The sequence below is a fragment of the Gymnoscopelus microlampas genome (genome assembly GCF_963454915.1).
Source record: "Gymnoscopelus microlampas genome assembly, chromosome: 10".
In the NCBI taxonomy this organism is placed as follows: Eukaryota; Metazoa; Chordata; class Actinopteri; order Myctophiformes; family Myctophidae; genus Gymnoscopelus; species Gymnoscopelus microlampas.
In genome coordinates, this window is record NC_139947.1 from 31,801,803 (window position 1) to 31,816,346 (window position 14,544).

The following is a 14,544-nucleotide window of genomic DNA, read 5'->3' on the forward strand; positions in this document are numbered from 1 at the left end:
CGTTTCTCTCTCTCTCTCTCTCTCTCTCTCTCTCTCTCTCTCTCTCTCTCTCTCTCTCTCTCTCTCTGTCTCTCGCATATTTCCTTTCTGAAATCAGTCTGGAGCAAACATAGTAGGCTACTGTGCTCCATATACAATTAATTCGTTTCTCAATAAATTCCCTGAGTTGTTGGGAAATCAAGGCATACACATTACTAAAACATTAATCTAAATTGTTAAAGTTAGGCCCCTCATTGTAATTTGTTTTGCCCCCCTCCGCTAAATAAAATCTACATCAAGTATTGCATCACATATTTGCAATGCAATGATAAATCTATGCACTGCATAAATTACACCAATGGACCGAAATATTTACTTTATGGTATTCAAATTGTTGATAGCCTATGATTGCCTACATAAGAAAATATCTCAAACAAAATTCTGACAATGAGGGCAGCAGCACATCTTCTGTCACATTCCTTTCTCAGTTAATTAGAAAGATAAAATAGCAGATGCATGTTGCACAGAGATGGCCTGCAATATTTGAGCAAAGAAACTAGTGACCCACAGGGCAGTCGACATTTCTTCGGAATAACATATTTTGGTAGCCAACAGGGAATTCATTCAGCTTCCTGGAATGGATGCCTTTGCACTACTGTAATGGCAGAGACGTAGGGAGACAGGTGTGGTAGCTAATTTGTATGGAGGAGAGCTATGCTATTCAAGTCTTCTCTGGGAGCACAGGTTTATCCTCAGGACTCAAAAATAACTTGGTGAGAAGGGTGGAGCTGTTTGACGAGGGACCTTGTACACTGATTGTTCCCTTCTCCTCAAGGATAAACCTCACAGAAAGTTATACAGAAATGAAAGGCCGCCTAATTATAGTAGTCTTTGTTAGATGAAGCGTGTCCCTCGAAGCAGTGTGAGTGTTGAATGATTACCAGAAGAAGACACTTCTTGTTGGGTAGTCGCTACTCAAACACACACTGTACACCAACATTACAAGCATGTAAAGCCTCTGGTAAACATGATCGTGTGATGAATTGATGTTGCGCTACAGATGAGTGTGAGCCTGAGTGCATTGATTAATGACGCTAATCAATACATGTGCATTTGCCTTCAGAGGACATGGATTAGTCATGACTACATTCAAATATACGTAATTTGGAAAAGGCTTATTCATTTGGCAAATCTGGCCCTTGAGTTATGAATTAGCCCTTTGATTCGGATTAATTCTAATAACTACACTTGTTTTTTGGTCAGAATAAGCCTTGTGTAATTTTCCAAAACTCTTTTTGAGTTTTTCACACCCTGCAAGGTCTACCATTTTAATATAAAAATGTCATGGTACTGAAATGGTCTCACCTTTTTAGACGTATATCCATGTGAACCCTAACTACCACACATAGAAAATAATAACTACTGTAAACCTAATTATACCACAAAAATCCATTGGGATTTATTTAAATACAATATATATAATACAAAAAGTAGCCTGAGACATGTGGCCCTTAGGGCAGGAGCTACAGTATCTCCTGTTTCTGTAGCATGAGGCGGGGAATGCCATTATGTACAAAAACACCCCCTGGACATGAATGACGTTAGTATGTCGGGGGGACTTAGCCCCTTGGCTGAGTGCCAAGCAGTGAGACATTGGGTCCCATGTTTATAGTTTTTGGTATAAGCCATTACCCGGCAAAGGGATTGAACCGAGCCCCCAGAACCGAGAGAGAAAAGTGAACCTCGAGCAAGTGCAGCCTGGGCCCAATACACGAACGAGCTTCGACCAATTAAACGGTTTCGACCAATGGGTTGGACTCACAAGCTTGCGCACGGGATTGCGCACGGAGGTGACACTATGTCGCATGCGAGACATAACTCTATGACACGAAACGACGTGGAGGAGCCCCGGACATCATCGTCCCAAACACGGAAGTAGGGGGCAAAAGGGAGTATGCGCTGCATGGGCGAGCAACTCCATAGAAGTGAATGGGCAGGGATTTCCGGTTACAACTCTAGTTATGAGATTTGAGAAAATCAACAAGGCAAAGGGCCATGAAGAACGCAGGAATGTAGACAATGCTCTGATTAAAATGCACAACAGCCTGCAACATGCCTAAACCAAACACATTTCAAAAACTACAAAGACAAAAAACATTTACAAAAAAAAACAACAACAACACCACAAACAAACATAACAATTTAAAAAAGACAAAAAAAAAATCTATTCTTCTTATTGTTATTTTCAAGCTGCGTTCGCTTCCCGCGTTCGCGCGTCTTACTTGTTTGTAACCTACCATCTTAAAGCAAATGAATAGTAGTTATACTTAGAAACAATCAATCCTTAAGCTTATCCTTGAGATGCATGACTTTATCATGAATGTATTAAACAATTTGCTAAGCGTTTTTGCCTATGATAGCTATGAGTACTTAAAACAAACAAGGGCATAATATATACAGCATACCTTTATCCATACTGCAAAAGTAAGCATTCGCCCAATGAACACGGTGTGGTGTGGTGTGGTGTGGGTGTGGGTGTGGGTGTGGGTGTGTGTGTGTGTGTGTGTGTGTGTGTGTGTGTGTGTGTGTGTGTGTGTGTGTGTGTGTGTGTGTGTGTGTGTGTGTGTGTGTGTGTGTGTGTGTGTGTGTGTGTGTGCGCGTGTGTGCGTGTGCGTGTGGTGTTTTTAATCAATTCCAAAGTGCCTTGTGGAGTACAAAGTTAACTCAATACTCATTTAATGGGAAATTAATCAACGTAACTGATATTTGGCCCTAGCACACAAGTTACAGCAGGGCTGAACCAACCTGATCTTTTGGCAACACCATGGCAACGGTTATTATTACGGTGAATAAGTGTTAGAATAATAGGAAGGGATTGAGCTCTGGGGGCTGTGCCTGAGGGATCAGTTCAAACTGATGCAAACTCTGTGAAACTCCTCCGTTGCCCAAATGGGAATGCATGTACTGTAGCGTGTTGCAGGGAAGGGGTGGAAGGGGTGGAATAATTTACAGGCCTACTCTCTGGTATTCTATGTGCAACACAGGGTTCCAGCATTATTCGGTTTTAAATGCTCAGGCCTTTGAGAGGATTTTGAGGAACAGTGTTGTTGTTTTGTTGGATTTTTGTTTTTTGTTTTTTTACCAGCACAGTTGATATACTGTAGGCTAAACTTCTAAGAGTTGGAAATGCTTCTGAGCAAACATAATAAACAACATTAAACTGAATGTTGGCAATAGAATGGGTCCTTGCTCCTTTTAAGCGTCTGAAAGCGTCTGAAATGAGATCTGAGCGAGGAGTCCAGAAGTCATGTTGGATTCAGAGTGGTGTTTCAGCTGCCGTGGCCACAACCCCACACAGCCTGATGGCACGCCTCAAACCGGAGCATCCCTAAGAACAGACCGCCAGCCAGCACACTGATGGAAAAGCTCTCTATCAGAGAGAGGTGGTACTGATTCAGAATGCTAACAGGAAGTTGACTGCACAATGCCGCCAGACACAGATGGAGGTCATTATAAGAGTGCCTTTATTTTTATTTTTTATTTTTTCTTAAAAAAAAAAAGGAAGAAAAAGAGAGACCACCTCCACTTATATCTGTCACCTGCTGCCAAACAGTGATATGTGTGTGGCTGGGTTCGAAGGCTTCTCCAGACAACACAAGACTCAGCATCCCAGCGCAGAGTGGAGAGCAAAAGCAGCCTGTTTTGGAAGCCGAAATAAAAACTAATCTCAAATTCAATACTAGCTGACAGCAAATGAATTCCTCCAGCTTACCTCAGCATGTATAAACAGGCACATGGGGAGCCAGCTGTGGGGGAGGTATCGGTCGTTTGTGAGGTCCCAAATCCATTCGCTCCAGCTCAGGGTTTTATGCATCAAATAAAAAAAGCCAATCTTGCTTTTTAAAGCATCTTTTCCTTCTGTCCAGGCTGATAAGGTGCACCTTAAAGGTCTCTCATTCGGGGGCTTCAAGGAGGGTTGCAGCTGAGTCGTGGAACGGTGGTTTGATCATGGTTGGTCTAAATGCTTCAAATATCAATAGGGAAATATTTCAAGGGCCTTCAACAGTCAAGTAATGAAATTAAGCAAGTGAACTGTGAAAATGCTGCTTTAGACACAATGTCTTAGAAAGAAAAACAATGAGAAATCTCAGCGCTGTGAGATTGTCTTATACAATACTCAATAGCCCGCCCTAATGGATTGTAAATAACAGTTGCAATGTAATGAAATAAAACTAAGAGTGTAAAAACCAGCTAACTGTACCCAATTGGACAAAAAGTGGTTCGATACGACCGACACAGTCATCCTTAGAGCCAGACACTCTCATCTAAATTTGACTGTAAGACTATATTATTTGTGCCAAAATTGGAGGAGGGTATATACTGTATATTCACTGAAGGATTAACACATATTGTAAGGAACAGCAAAAACGCTTAAAAGTAAGGGCGGGAGGCGTGTCTAGTACCATAGCTTGGGAGGACAAGACCGCCCGTTCAGAGTATGGGAAAGTATCCCCATTGGCTTAAAGGACAGCCAATGATCGAAAACATGTTGAGAATATGTAGAGAAATGACTAGTGCTGAGTCTCTTTGTCGACCCGCATTGCATGCTGATAAAAAAATCACACCCTGTGTGAAGGTAGTGGCGCCTTTGATACATTTTGTCATCGATATGTGTTTATAATGTGTTTATAGCCACGTGTCACGTGAAGCTTGACCAATCACTTTGTTGACGTGTCTGACCGATCAGAACGTTGACGGTGAACACGGACAAAGTCAGGTATAGAGCAGGATCCGAGCGGCTAGCGCCGCAAAAAAAAAAGGATGACTAGCGGAAAGGCCATAAGAGTCACCAAAATCAGTAGGGTTTACCCTCCGGGGAGTTTGAAGATGCATAGCAAATTCTCTAGAAATCCAGACAGTATTTTTCAGGATATCTTGTTTGAGAGTAAAACTGTGTGCAAGTGGACATTTTGACCTATTTTGGCCTAGAGAAAAGGCCATGGGTTCACTGAAATCATTAGGGACCATCCTCTGGGGAGAATGCAGGTGCATAGTAAATTCCATATACATCCAGCCATGGTAGTTTTGAATGAGTGACCTCAGCATGACCTCAGCATCCAGTCCAGCCACTAGTGGAGCTAAAAAAAAAGATATGAATAATAAATAGCAGCACAAAGGAGGCCAACTAAATGGTTTTCATGAAGGTATTATTTACAGGAGTTGTAAGGGTTATAGGGTTATTGAATAGCTAGTTAGGGGCATTTTGTGACACTTAATAAACTCAATGAAACTTAATGAATCTTTCACTGACTGAAGATATAGTCTATGGCCACTCACATTTGCAGCCTACCATGTAAAATCCTCAGATTGCACAAATAGAGGCAGATGAACCATAAGGGTCCATTTGGTTCTATTTGTACACCCTCAGAGTTAAATTAACACTGAGGATTTTACTGTGTATATCCAATTGTGTCATACCATTTTACACTTAATCAAAACGAGTATACATATCAAGCACTGTTCCATTCCCTGTGTTCCCCGCATTCAATATCATGTTCACTGGGCAAAGAGCATTGATTGAATGCAACTCCATGTGAAGGAATAGCAAATTAAAGATTTTCTTTTTTTTGTGTGTGTGGTTATGTTCTCTTGCTGTTCCCTCTATTGAATGGCTACATAAACCCAAGAACATATTGCTGTTGAGAATGCCATTTATCATCTAATTGGAGTAATATCCCTACCTTTTCCTCTCCAACATTGCTTAGTAGGTTATTTGTCACTTACTAGCTGCCGTCGTCTATAGTAATGGGAACATTCATCATGGTTTACAACAGTGAAGTACTGTAATCCAAACATACTAACTTCCAGAATGCATGATTTGACCATTTGGGGATTTGATTTGGCTGGTTGACAATGGGCAGAGTGTGATTATATGGATCCTTTTTCTTGGTAAATACTATACTTACAATGCAGTATGAGACAAAGTCAACAGCAAGTGTCCAAAACATCATTATGTTTACTGATGGCAAGCTTAACATCTTTATCACTGCCTATTTGCACTGTATATGTAAGTATCTAATTAGTGTGAGGAGGATGTGTTATTTTAATATTGTTCCTTTGTGAGAAGAAATCCTAAAATGGCATAATAATTACTGTCAGTCATTCAGTTATAGTTATAGTAGAATCTTCACATTAATGCATATGAGTCAGACTTTATAGACTAGTAAATTTGGTACTGTATTAGAGTTTAACAAAAATAAAACATACGAAAATGAAAGGGCTGTAGAATACTTGCTATAATAATAACGTAACTATTCATTGTTGTATACAGGAAACATTTCTAGGTTATCTCTCTGTGTATGTAAATTCAGACTTTTGCATACACGCTATTTTCAATGCTGGATGGAGCAAATCTAACATAAATTATGGGAGCAACCTTCACTGGAGAATACTCTGCAGTACATCTTCATCTATAGTAAACTTCAAAGATGCAGTGAGAAACCTTGCATAAGGACTCATAAAGGCTCTGCCACTTTTTGATGAATCAATGAGTTAAATCTGTACATACTGTACTATGCAGGCAATGTGCCCCAGAATTCACCTAGCAGCTATGGTAGTGAGCAAAAGATATACTGTGCAGTCCAAAAATATGTCCTTAATTTCCCATTGACATCACAAGATTTGTGGATCTGCTATTTTAATAGGATAGTTGGTAAACACGTACGATTTCATTGTGGAGTCGGTAAACATGTATGATTTAGGAGCAGTATTGTGTGACTGGCCATGCACATTTCACCACATTACTCACATTAGTCCAGGTATCCCGCACAGCAAAATACAGAGTGTTACATGGACACTTACGGCTCTATTCTTAGACTCAGTCAGAGTTACATTTATACTCAGGATTTTGCAGTACAGAACAGATCTACTACCAGCATTCAACGCATCCATTAATCAATAGTGATAACAATCCAAGAGTGTTTGTTAGATTGAATAACAAAACAGGCCTGCATCATGGCAGCACTACTGTACCTAAAGTGAACATGCTCATGCTCAATGGCAGGTGCTGTTTTTTTTGTTTAGTTTTTTACAACACTACAGTACGTCCGATACTAATCCTGTAATCAAATATGAAAGCTGTAGGTTGTAGAAATTATGTACTATGTGGCTGAAGCTTTCTACTTCCATAATTTGCCAGCTTTATAATTGTGTGGTGATAACCTGCATTTTTTATCTCATTTTTCTCTCTCTCTCTCTCTCTCACTCTACTCTACCATATACTGTACACACACACACACATACTCCCACACGCCCTTGCCTTGGGCATTCCAAGCCCTGAGGGAGAGCTAGGGGAGCTCTGGTTAACTTCAGATGAACTCACAATGGGAATGCCTCCCCTTGGCCCGTCCACACTCCCACACAACTCCATGCAATGTAAAAGCACACACACACACACACACACACACACACACACACACACACACACACACACACACACACACACACACACACACACACACACACACACACACACACACACACAGAAGACACACACACACACACACACAGAAGACACACACAGAAGAACAATCTCAGAGTCGGGATAAATAACCTACATAACATTACCTATCTATCTCCCATCCTCACGCTGTGCTTCCTCCACCTGCTATGGCACATGCGCCTGCATACTGAAATGCTTATCGTGTCTTTCTCAGAACGCAGAGGGCTTTGGAAGTCTATCGTTATGCTATTGCACCATGCTTGTCTTGGAAACTGAGCATATGTAATGTAGCTCCGTCCTGAATATTAATGCTTGGTTAGCTTGAGCTCCCAACTGTGAGGGTGAGCCCCACAAGTGAGGCAAGGGCTGTGCAACACAATACACTTCATCTTAATGTCTCGCCCCCTGCTCCTCTGTCAAATACTGATGTGCTTTGAATGGGTAACTTTAAATGTTGTACCCGTACCTCTTAATTACAACTATAGCTGTTTGCGATGGGGGGGTCAGGGGATTAACAGCTGATTTATAATTCAATATACGATGCAGTCGCTCGCCTAAAATAACAGATTGCGTGTTGGGAACTTGTAGATCGTCTATTTTTGGCAAGCAACACCGTCATACAACAGAGAATAAATTAAGCATTAGTGTACAGTATATTATTCACACAAATCACGTCCTTGGATGGGGTCCTTCAGGCAGTGGCATCTGTGCTTATAAGCTCATGCTAAGATTGCCACTGATGTGTCAGAAGTGTGTGTGTATTTAAAAGGATGCCTAACTAGGGCATAAAATGTGATCTATACTTAATCTTGAAATTACTAATCCCAAAGTGAATCACAGTTCCCTGAGGAAAGCCTCATTAGACAACCACTGATGCGTACTGGATCTAGTGATAAGTGGTGCTAATTGCCGTGTAGGCAAATTTAGGCACCGACGTCACGTGCAGTCGCACTCTTAAATGGAGACACCGCATGCACATACACAAGCATCTACACGCATGCATACACGTGCGCACAGACACACAAACACACAGACACACACACACACACACACACACACACACACAATTATTTTAGGTCCCCAGCTGTGAGGAGGGGTGGCTCTGAAAGTTTACCGATTCCGCAAGATGCCTTACTCGTGTAATGATGAAGTCCTGTATTCATCTTGCTCCCAGCTTCAAATACTGACATTGTTAGGAGCTTTTGACCCTGAACATTTTGTAAGGGGAGGAAATTAGGCCCTTCATTAAAAGCAAGATCAATGACAAGATTTCTGTGCAACGAATGGAACTTCAATTAGGGGAACAATTGAGGTGCACTTTAAAATGAATGATTTTCACATTCATATAGTATGTTACAAGATAAGGGCTGTCTTTAAGAGTGAGAGCCTCACTTATTCTTCCCAAACATGATTCAGTGACTAAAAGGGTAATGAAGGGAATAGTTCCTATTCATCTTTTGAAGGACTGCTGGTGTGCCTAGTTGCCAATAGAATGAAGATAGCATGAACAATTTGTATCCCATTTATACACAAGGTTTTGGAGACTTGTAGATTTAGAAACTTCTGTAAATCCTCAGCCCTAGAATAAAATCCCTCTTTTTTGAGTGCCACCTGTTCAAAATGTGATGCTCCATTTCCATTAATAAAAATGAATACAAAATATTTAAATGATGAACCAAGAAATGTGAATGTTTGGAAGGCTTACCTGCCAGGCATCCCACCAATGATAGTAGCAGTATAAGTTTCATTGGAAACTCCATTTTAATGGTCTCAGGTCAATACAAGCTCACATCCAATCACCGGAGTGCAGAATCTTGGCTTTGTCCCTTCTGACACTTTCTCTGTTCTTCTGTCAAAGGAAAAGAAAAATAGAGTAAGTGAGTGTAATAGAAATGAAGAAAGAGAGAGAGACATGGAGAGGGAAATAAAGATAGGCCATTAGGCATTCAGAACCGGTGGTCATTGGTCACTGGTCTAGTCAGTTGGAGTGTTTTATATCACAAGGATAGTAATTGTCCATGTTTCCAAGGCAACCACTTCTAGGGCTCAGTCTACACACTAGGGCCTTTACATTTGCACGGTGCACCTATCATCCATACTGTTGACTTTTTGACCCCCTAAAAGAAAGGTCCAGGGGATGATGAGAATGTGTTCTGTCTTGAAAGCCACAAGTAAATTTTATTGCTTCACCCTTCATTGAACACTGTGCTCTCGATGCTTTCCCGGTTTTAATGGGTTAAGTCTGGCATGGTTTAGCTCATACAACTCACAGTATAATGCTGACCTCTTTCCAAACCATACTGTACCACAGCTTGTTTGATTTTCCAGGAAGCCATGGTTTCCATTCATTTCAGTACTGAATCAACTTGCAGACTTGATACAGCACTATACTGCAGGTATTCCAACACACAAAAAAATTGATTAAAACACTAATGTAACCTTGACAAAAAATATAATTAAAGTATGGATTGATTTGAAAAGTCTAACCAAAACTCATCCCTGGAGAAGAGACTGTTTTGATGTATAAAATATAAACAAACATGAAATCTAAAAATGGAGCCATTCATGGGAAAATCATCTTTGTTTGTGTATGATATAGCCAAAGCTATAGGGCTGGGTGATATGACACCAGTATCATGATTATTTCAAACTTTTGTAATTAATGAACGATTATTTTTTTACGTGAAAATAGCAGATCTGCATCTGCCATTGCTGTACACCGAAGTATAATACAGGGTAAAGGGTGGTTAATCAGACTAATCGATTTAGTGGATTATAGAAAATCTATTGGCATATGATGGCATATATATTGTGGCAAGGCAAGGAAACGAAGACAACTTCTCTCCAATATTAACAGCTTTATTCTTCCTCTTACAGAACAGTCTTTTTGAACAGATTGGCTTACTTTGTATTATTCGGAGCAGCTAAAATCACATCACTGGTTTTCCTTATACATTATAGCACTTATAGCACGGTTATATTTTTATAATGGAGTAAATTGATTAGTTCGATTAGCTGTTGCACCCCTACACAAATCTTTGCAAAAACATTCTCTATGTACTAGGCAGGCTTTTAATTACACAGTGTCTGTGCTGCCCAAAGCGGTTTATGTTATCTAGATTTACAGGTACTGTTTAATATACCAGATATTTGATATGAACGAACATACAGTAGAGAGCGAGCATGAAACCTTGGCTCCTTGTGCAAACATAGACACTGATTTGTCCTAGCAAAGCTCTTACAAAAGACTTGTAAGAAGAGTTGTGCTTAAGTGTGCTTAACATTGCATAATAGGGATCATGGCTGCAAGTGAAACATAAAGGGATTGTACTGAAACCTGCTGAGACAAAACAAAAGGCAGGCTGGTTGTCAGCCACTACCCTAGCATGTAATAAAGCTCTGTCCTGGCACCTAAAATTCTTCAGAGCCGGGAGGATTTTGCATTTCTGACATAAAGAGCTGACTGTACTGTACGCTGCGTGAAAACCACTTTCGTTCCCCAGGGGGGAGACTTACACAATTGATTTTTCTCAAGGACTAAAGTGTAATTCATCCCTGCTTAGACTCCATTGAAGTCTCAAATAAAGTTGTGACATGATAATGAGACACTGTTGTTTCTCAGTGATAAACACACAGCTGTATTTATGTATTTGTTTTTGTATACTACTGTATATCACCCTACCCAATATGTCGATGTAAGTGATCTTTCCTGGCAAATCAACAGAGTAAAGTTTCTACATCATAGGCTGGTTCGGCAGACTGGCATGTCATTTGATTCGGAGTTAAAACCGGGAAAGCATCTGTGCCATTTCAGATTTTTGCATCGGCTATTCAAAAATAGCAGATGTACAAGCTCACAGTTTGTAAATCTGCTATTTCTGGGCATTTTTGAAAAGTCTTGAAAGTGTGCGAACTACTGAAGGCATTTGTAGAATCGGCGTTTTTAGTCAGCCTGACTACCCGTCACTGGCACATTCAACCTGAACCAGAACGCACAGATACATACATGAGAATAAGAAAGAATTAGTACCTTCATGATGCAAGGGGCAAAAAGGTTCAACCACAGCACAAGGGTTGTATTTTCACAGTTTCTTAGTTATCTGCACGCCTCTTATCTCTGTGCCACTGTAAGGCATGACGGATCATACTGATGCTTATTTAAATACATCAGTGCATTGCCTGACATGCTCGCCCGCACTGCTGCCTCACAGCATGTACTAAACATCACACACACACACACACACACACACACACACACACACACACACACACACACACACACACACACACACAGTAAATCTCATGGAGACTGGGTTTAGAGTGTCAACTTAGTTCTAACTCATCTTGCAGTTATTAATGTTAATGTCATGAGTAAATGTTGGCTTTTAATAACAAAACAGAAAGACTTTGAATCCTTTCTCATGCTCCTCTCATCGGGATATTTTTGGAGCGCTCCTCCTTTGCGGGAACAATTGTGAGAAAAGCGCGGAATAAATTACTCGAGATAATGCCTCTAACATGGGGAAAAGGGGAGCCGAGGAAATTCAACAAAAAATGACGTAACCTTTTTCATATCATGTCATAGTGGTGCCTTTGAAAACGTCATTACTTGTTTGGATACAGAAGATGAAGCTTGAGTCAAACAGCAGTGAAATGTGTTTAACTTGTTTTAGCTTACCAGTCCCAATGAATACATATGCAGTTCTGCAACTCTGGCACATAGGGCTATGTATTGGCAGGTAACTCTCGATACAGGAGTCACGATATGATTGCCAATACGGGGCACAATTGCACATGATCAAAATGCTACAAGATAAAGCCCCCAAAACCTTCCAAATATTTACATATGTGATATACGAAGATCTTTAAGAGCTTTAGTTTCACTGTCATTTTGCATGCCTTCGCCACTCTCCTTTCGTTCTTTCTCCCTCCCTCTACATACTGTACAGAGGGATTTGCCAGTATGTAGTATAGGGATCAGTGCAATACAAATTCAGACATTTTATTAAAAACAGACAAAAAGGCTATCAATTTTTGCAATATGGACTTATCATATTTATGCTGTACAATACAGGCGGCGCCAAAACATATCCCAATATTCAATATTTTGAGCACAGCACTACTGGCAAAGCACAAAAATGTTTCCAGTAAGTCAGCATCGTTTCATGTATGAACATTTGAAACCCAAAAACAAAAGAAAAACTAGAGAAGTGCGATCCTCTGAGTGCAGATCCCCACCAGGCCGGGTTGCCTACCCAGGGCCTGCGAACTTTGGAAGTCAGTCATAGCCAATCGGAATAGAATCTGACTGATACATCTTGATCACATGACTTCAGAGATCATGTATTTCGATCTGCGTGTGTTTTGGACAACATTTGTAGGAGTAGTAGCTAAAAGTGTGTTTTGAAGAAAACATGAAACACATTGCGCTATAACAGTGCTATAGACCTACATGTGAAGCAGGCTCTTCTACTAACAGTCTGCTTCACATTTTACACATTGTGCTATAACAGTGTTATAGCCCCACCCATCATCATGATTTGTGGCATTTTGTTCAAAACGGACCCCTCCCACAAACTTTGAAAGCCAATCGTAGCCAATCGGAATGGAATCTGAAAAGGCTGACAGATTTGATTTACGTCTCCACAGAGATGAATGAACAAAATCTTTGAAATGCGAAATGGCGGAAAATCTTGTCAGACAGAAATGGGCGTGACCTAATGAGTTGAATCATGATCCAAGGAATCCAGGGTTAAAAATGTTTTGGGTTGTGCAATCTACGGTTCAAGAGTTACAGGCTAAAACGTGAAGTGCCCTGTTGTGCCCTGTTATAGCGGGGCAGAGGTTCTTCCTTGGCCTACTGAAAGTGCAGGTGCAAAGTTTCATGCTGATCCAAGTCCAACGGTGCCGGAGATTATCTGGTGACGGATGGACGGACACACGGACAGACAGGGGCGAAAACATAACCCCTGTCCACAGCCGTTCCGGCCTGGAGGGGATAATTAGCATTTACCCAATGACAGTGTATAAATCGAAGATGACCAGAAGGTGGGAATTGTTAAGTTGCTGACCCCATTTTTAAATGCAAGTATCAGTAGACCTATAACAGGGATGTCTTGATCTCTATTACTGAGCAAGCCCAGAGACATGAGACATCAGACAGAGGGGTTAGTGAGGAGGATAAAAGACAGTCTTTTGATCCAAAGAAGCTTGAGTGCTCAGATGATGGCTCTGAGAGTTGGGGCGTGTCTACGGCACAGCCCGACTGTCTCTATAGTACAAATTAATTACCCTTGTGACCCAAGTGGTGACGACAAGACCTATAAATTACTTTCATGCGAAACGGACCCTCTTATTTGTTTGCTGCAAGCGAGGCAAATTCATAATAGGAGAGGCTTTCCACATTTTTTACTTTCAAGGTCTGTCTTCTTTCCTCTCTCTCAGAAACGGGGTGAAATGCATGAAAGATGAACTACAATCACGTCTGAAAATGACAGTATAATATGGGATATTTTCCTTCCACAATCTCTCCAAACTTATCTACAGTTTCCAAAGGAAGTTAACAATGAAACAATATAAAATATCTTCATATATTATCTACATTTACCCTACTATTTCTCCCTGGATGATCCAGTACTGGCCACATGTGGGGAATGAATTATCCCTGTCAGGTATCTCAAATCCTTATGTAGGACCTGAATACTAATGCAAATGCCATCCTTTTTTTCCCTTTTTTCCTTTCTGATGACAGCAAACATCTGTCTGTTAGCGCCTACTCCCTACTCCCCTGTACAGCGTAGCAGTAACTGTGTCCCTCAGTATTTGTTGATGGTCCTTTTGATCTGGCTACCTGTGGACATGAAATAGCTGTTGCTGGTGGCTTGGAGCAAGCTAATGTACTCTAATGGGCTTATTTCTATTACCCGGGGAAGGTGCCTTATGTCCTGCATCACATAGAGTGTTCTGTGCCTGATGCAAGTTCTCATTGGCTCACATTGGGTCCTCACTTTTTGTATACAAGCTAGCAAAGCTGAAACCTTAAAAGTTGTTTATTAAACGGTAAC

At 40.8% G+C, this 14,544-nt stretch overlaps 1 protein-coding gene across 3 annotated transcripts in view; it reads right to left on the reverse strand.

Annotated features, from left to right (window-relative positions):
- cntn3a.1 (contactin 3a, tandem duplicate 1) overlaps window positions 1–14,544 on the reverse strand; it is a 114,674-nt gene that overhangs the window by 93,944 nt on the left and 6,186 nt on the right. Inside the window, exon 2 of one of the 3 annotated variants that reach the window (XM_084069535.1) lies at window positions 9,186–9,326. In XM_084069535.1, coding sequence (XP_083925661.1) covers window positions 9,186–9,240 — 55 coding nt within the window. In that variant the 5' untranslated portion in view covers window positions 9,241–9,326. Of the gene's footprint in view, window positions 1–3,751; window positions 3,877–9,185; window positions 9,330–14,544 lie in introns of those variants that run through there. The other 2 variants (XM_084069534.1, XM_084069536.1) reach the window with 2 other exon arrangements.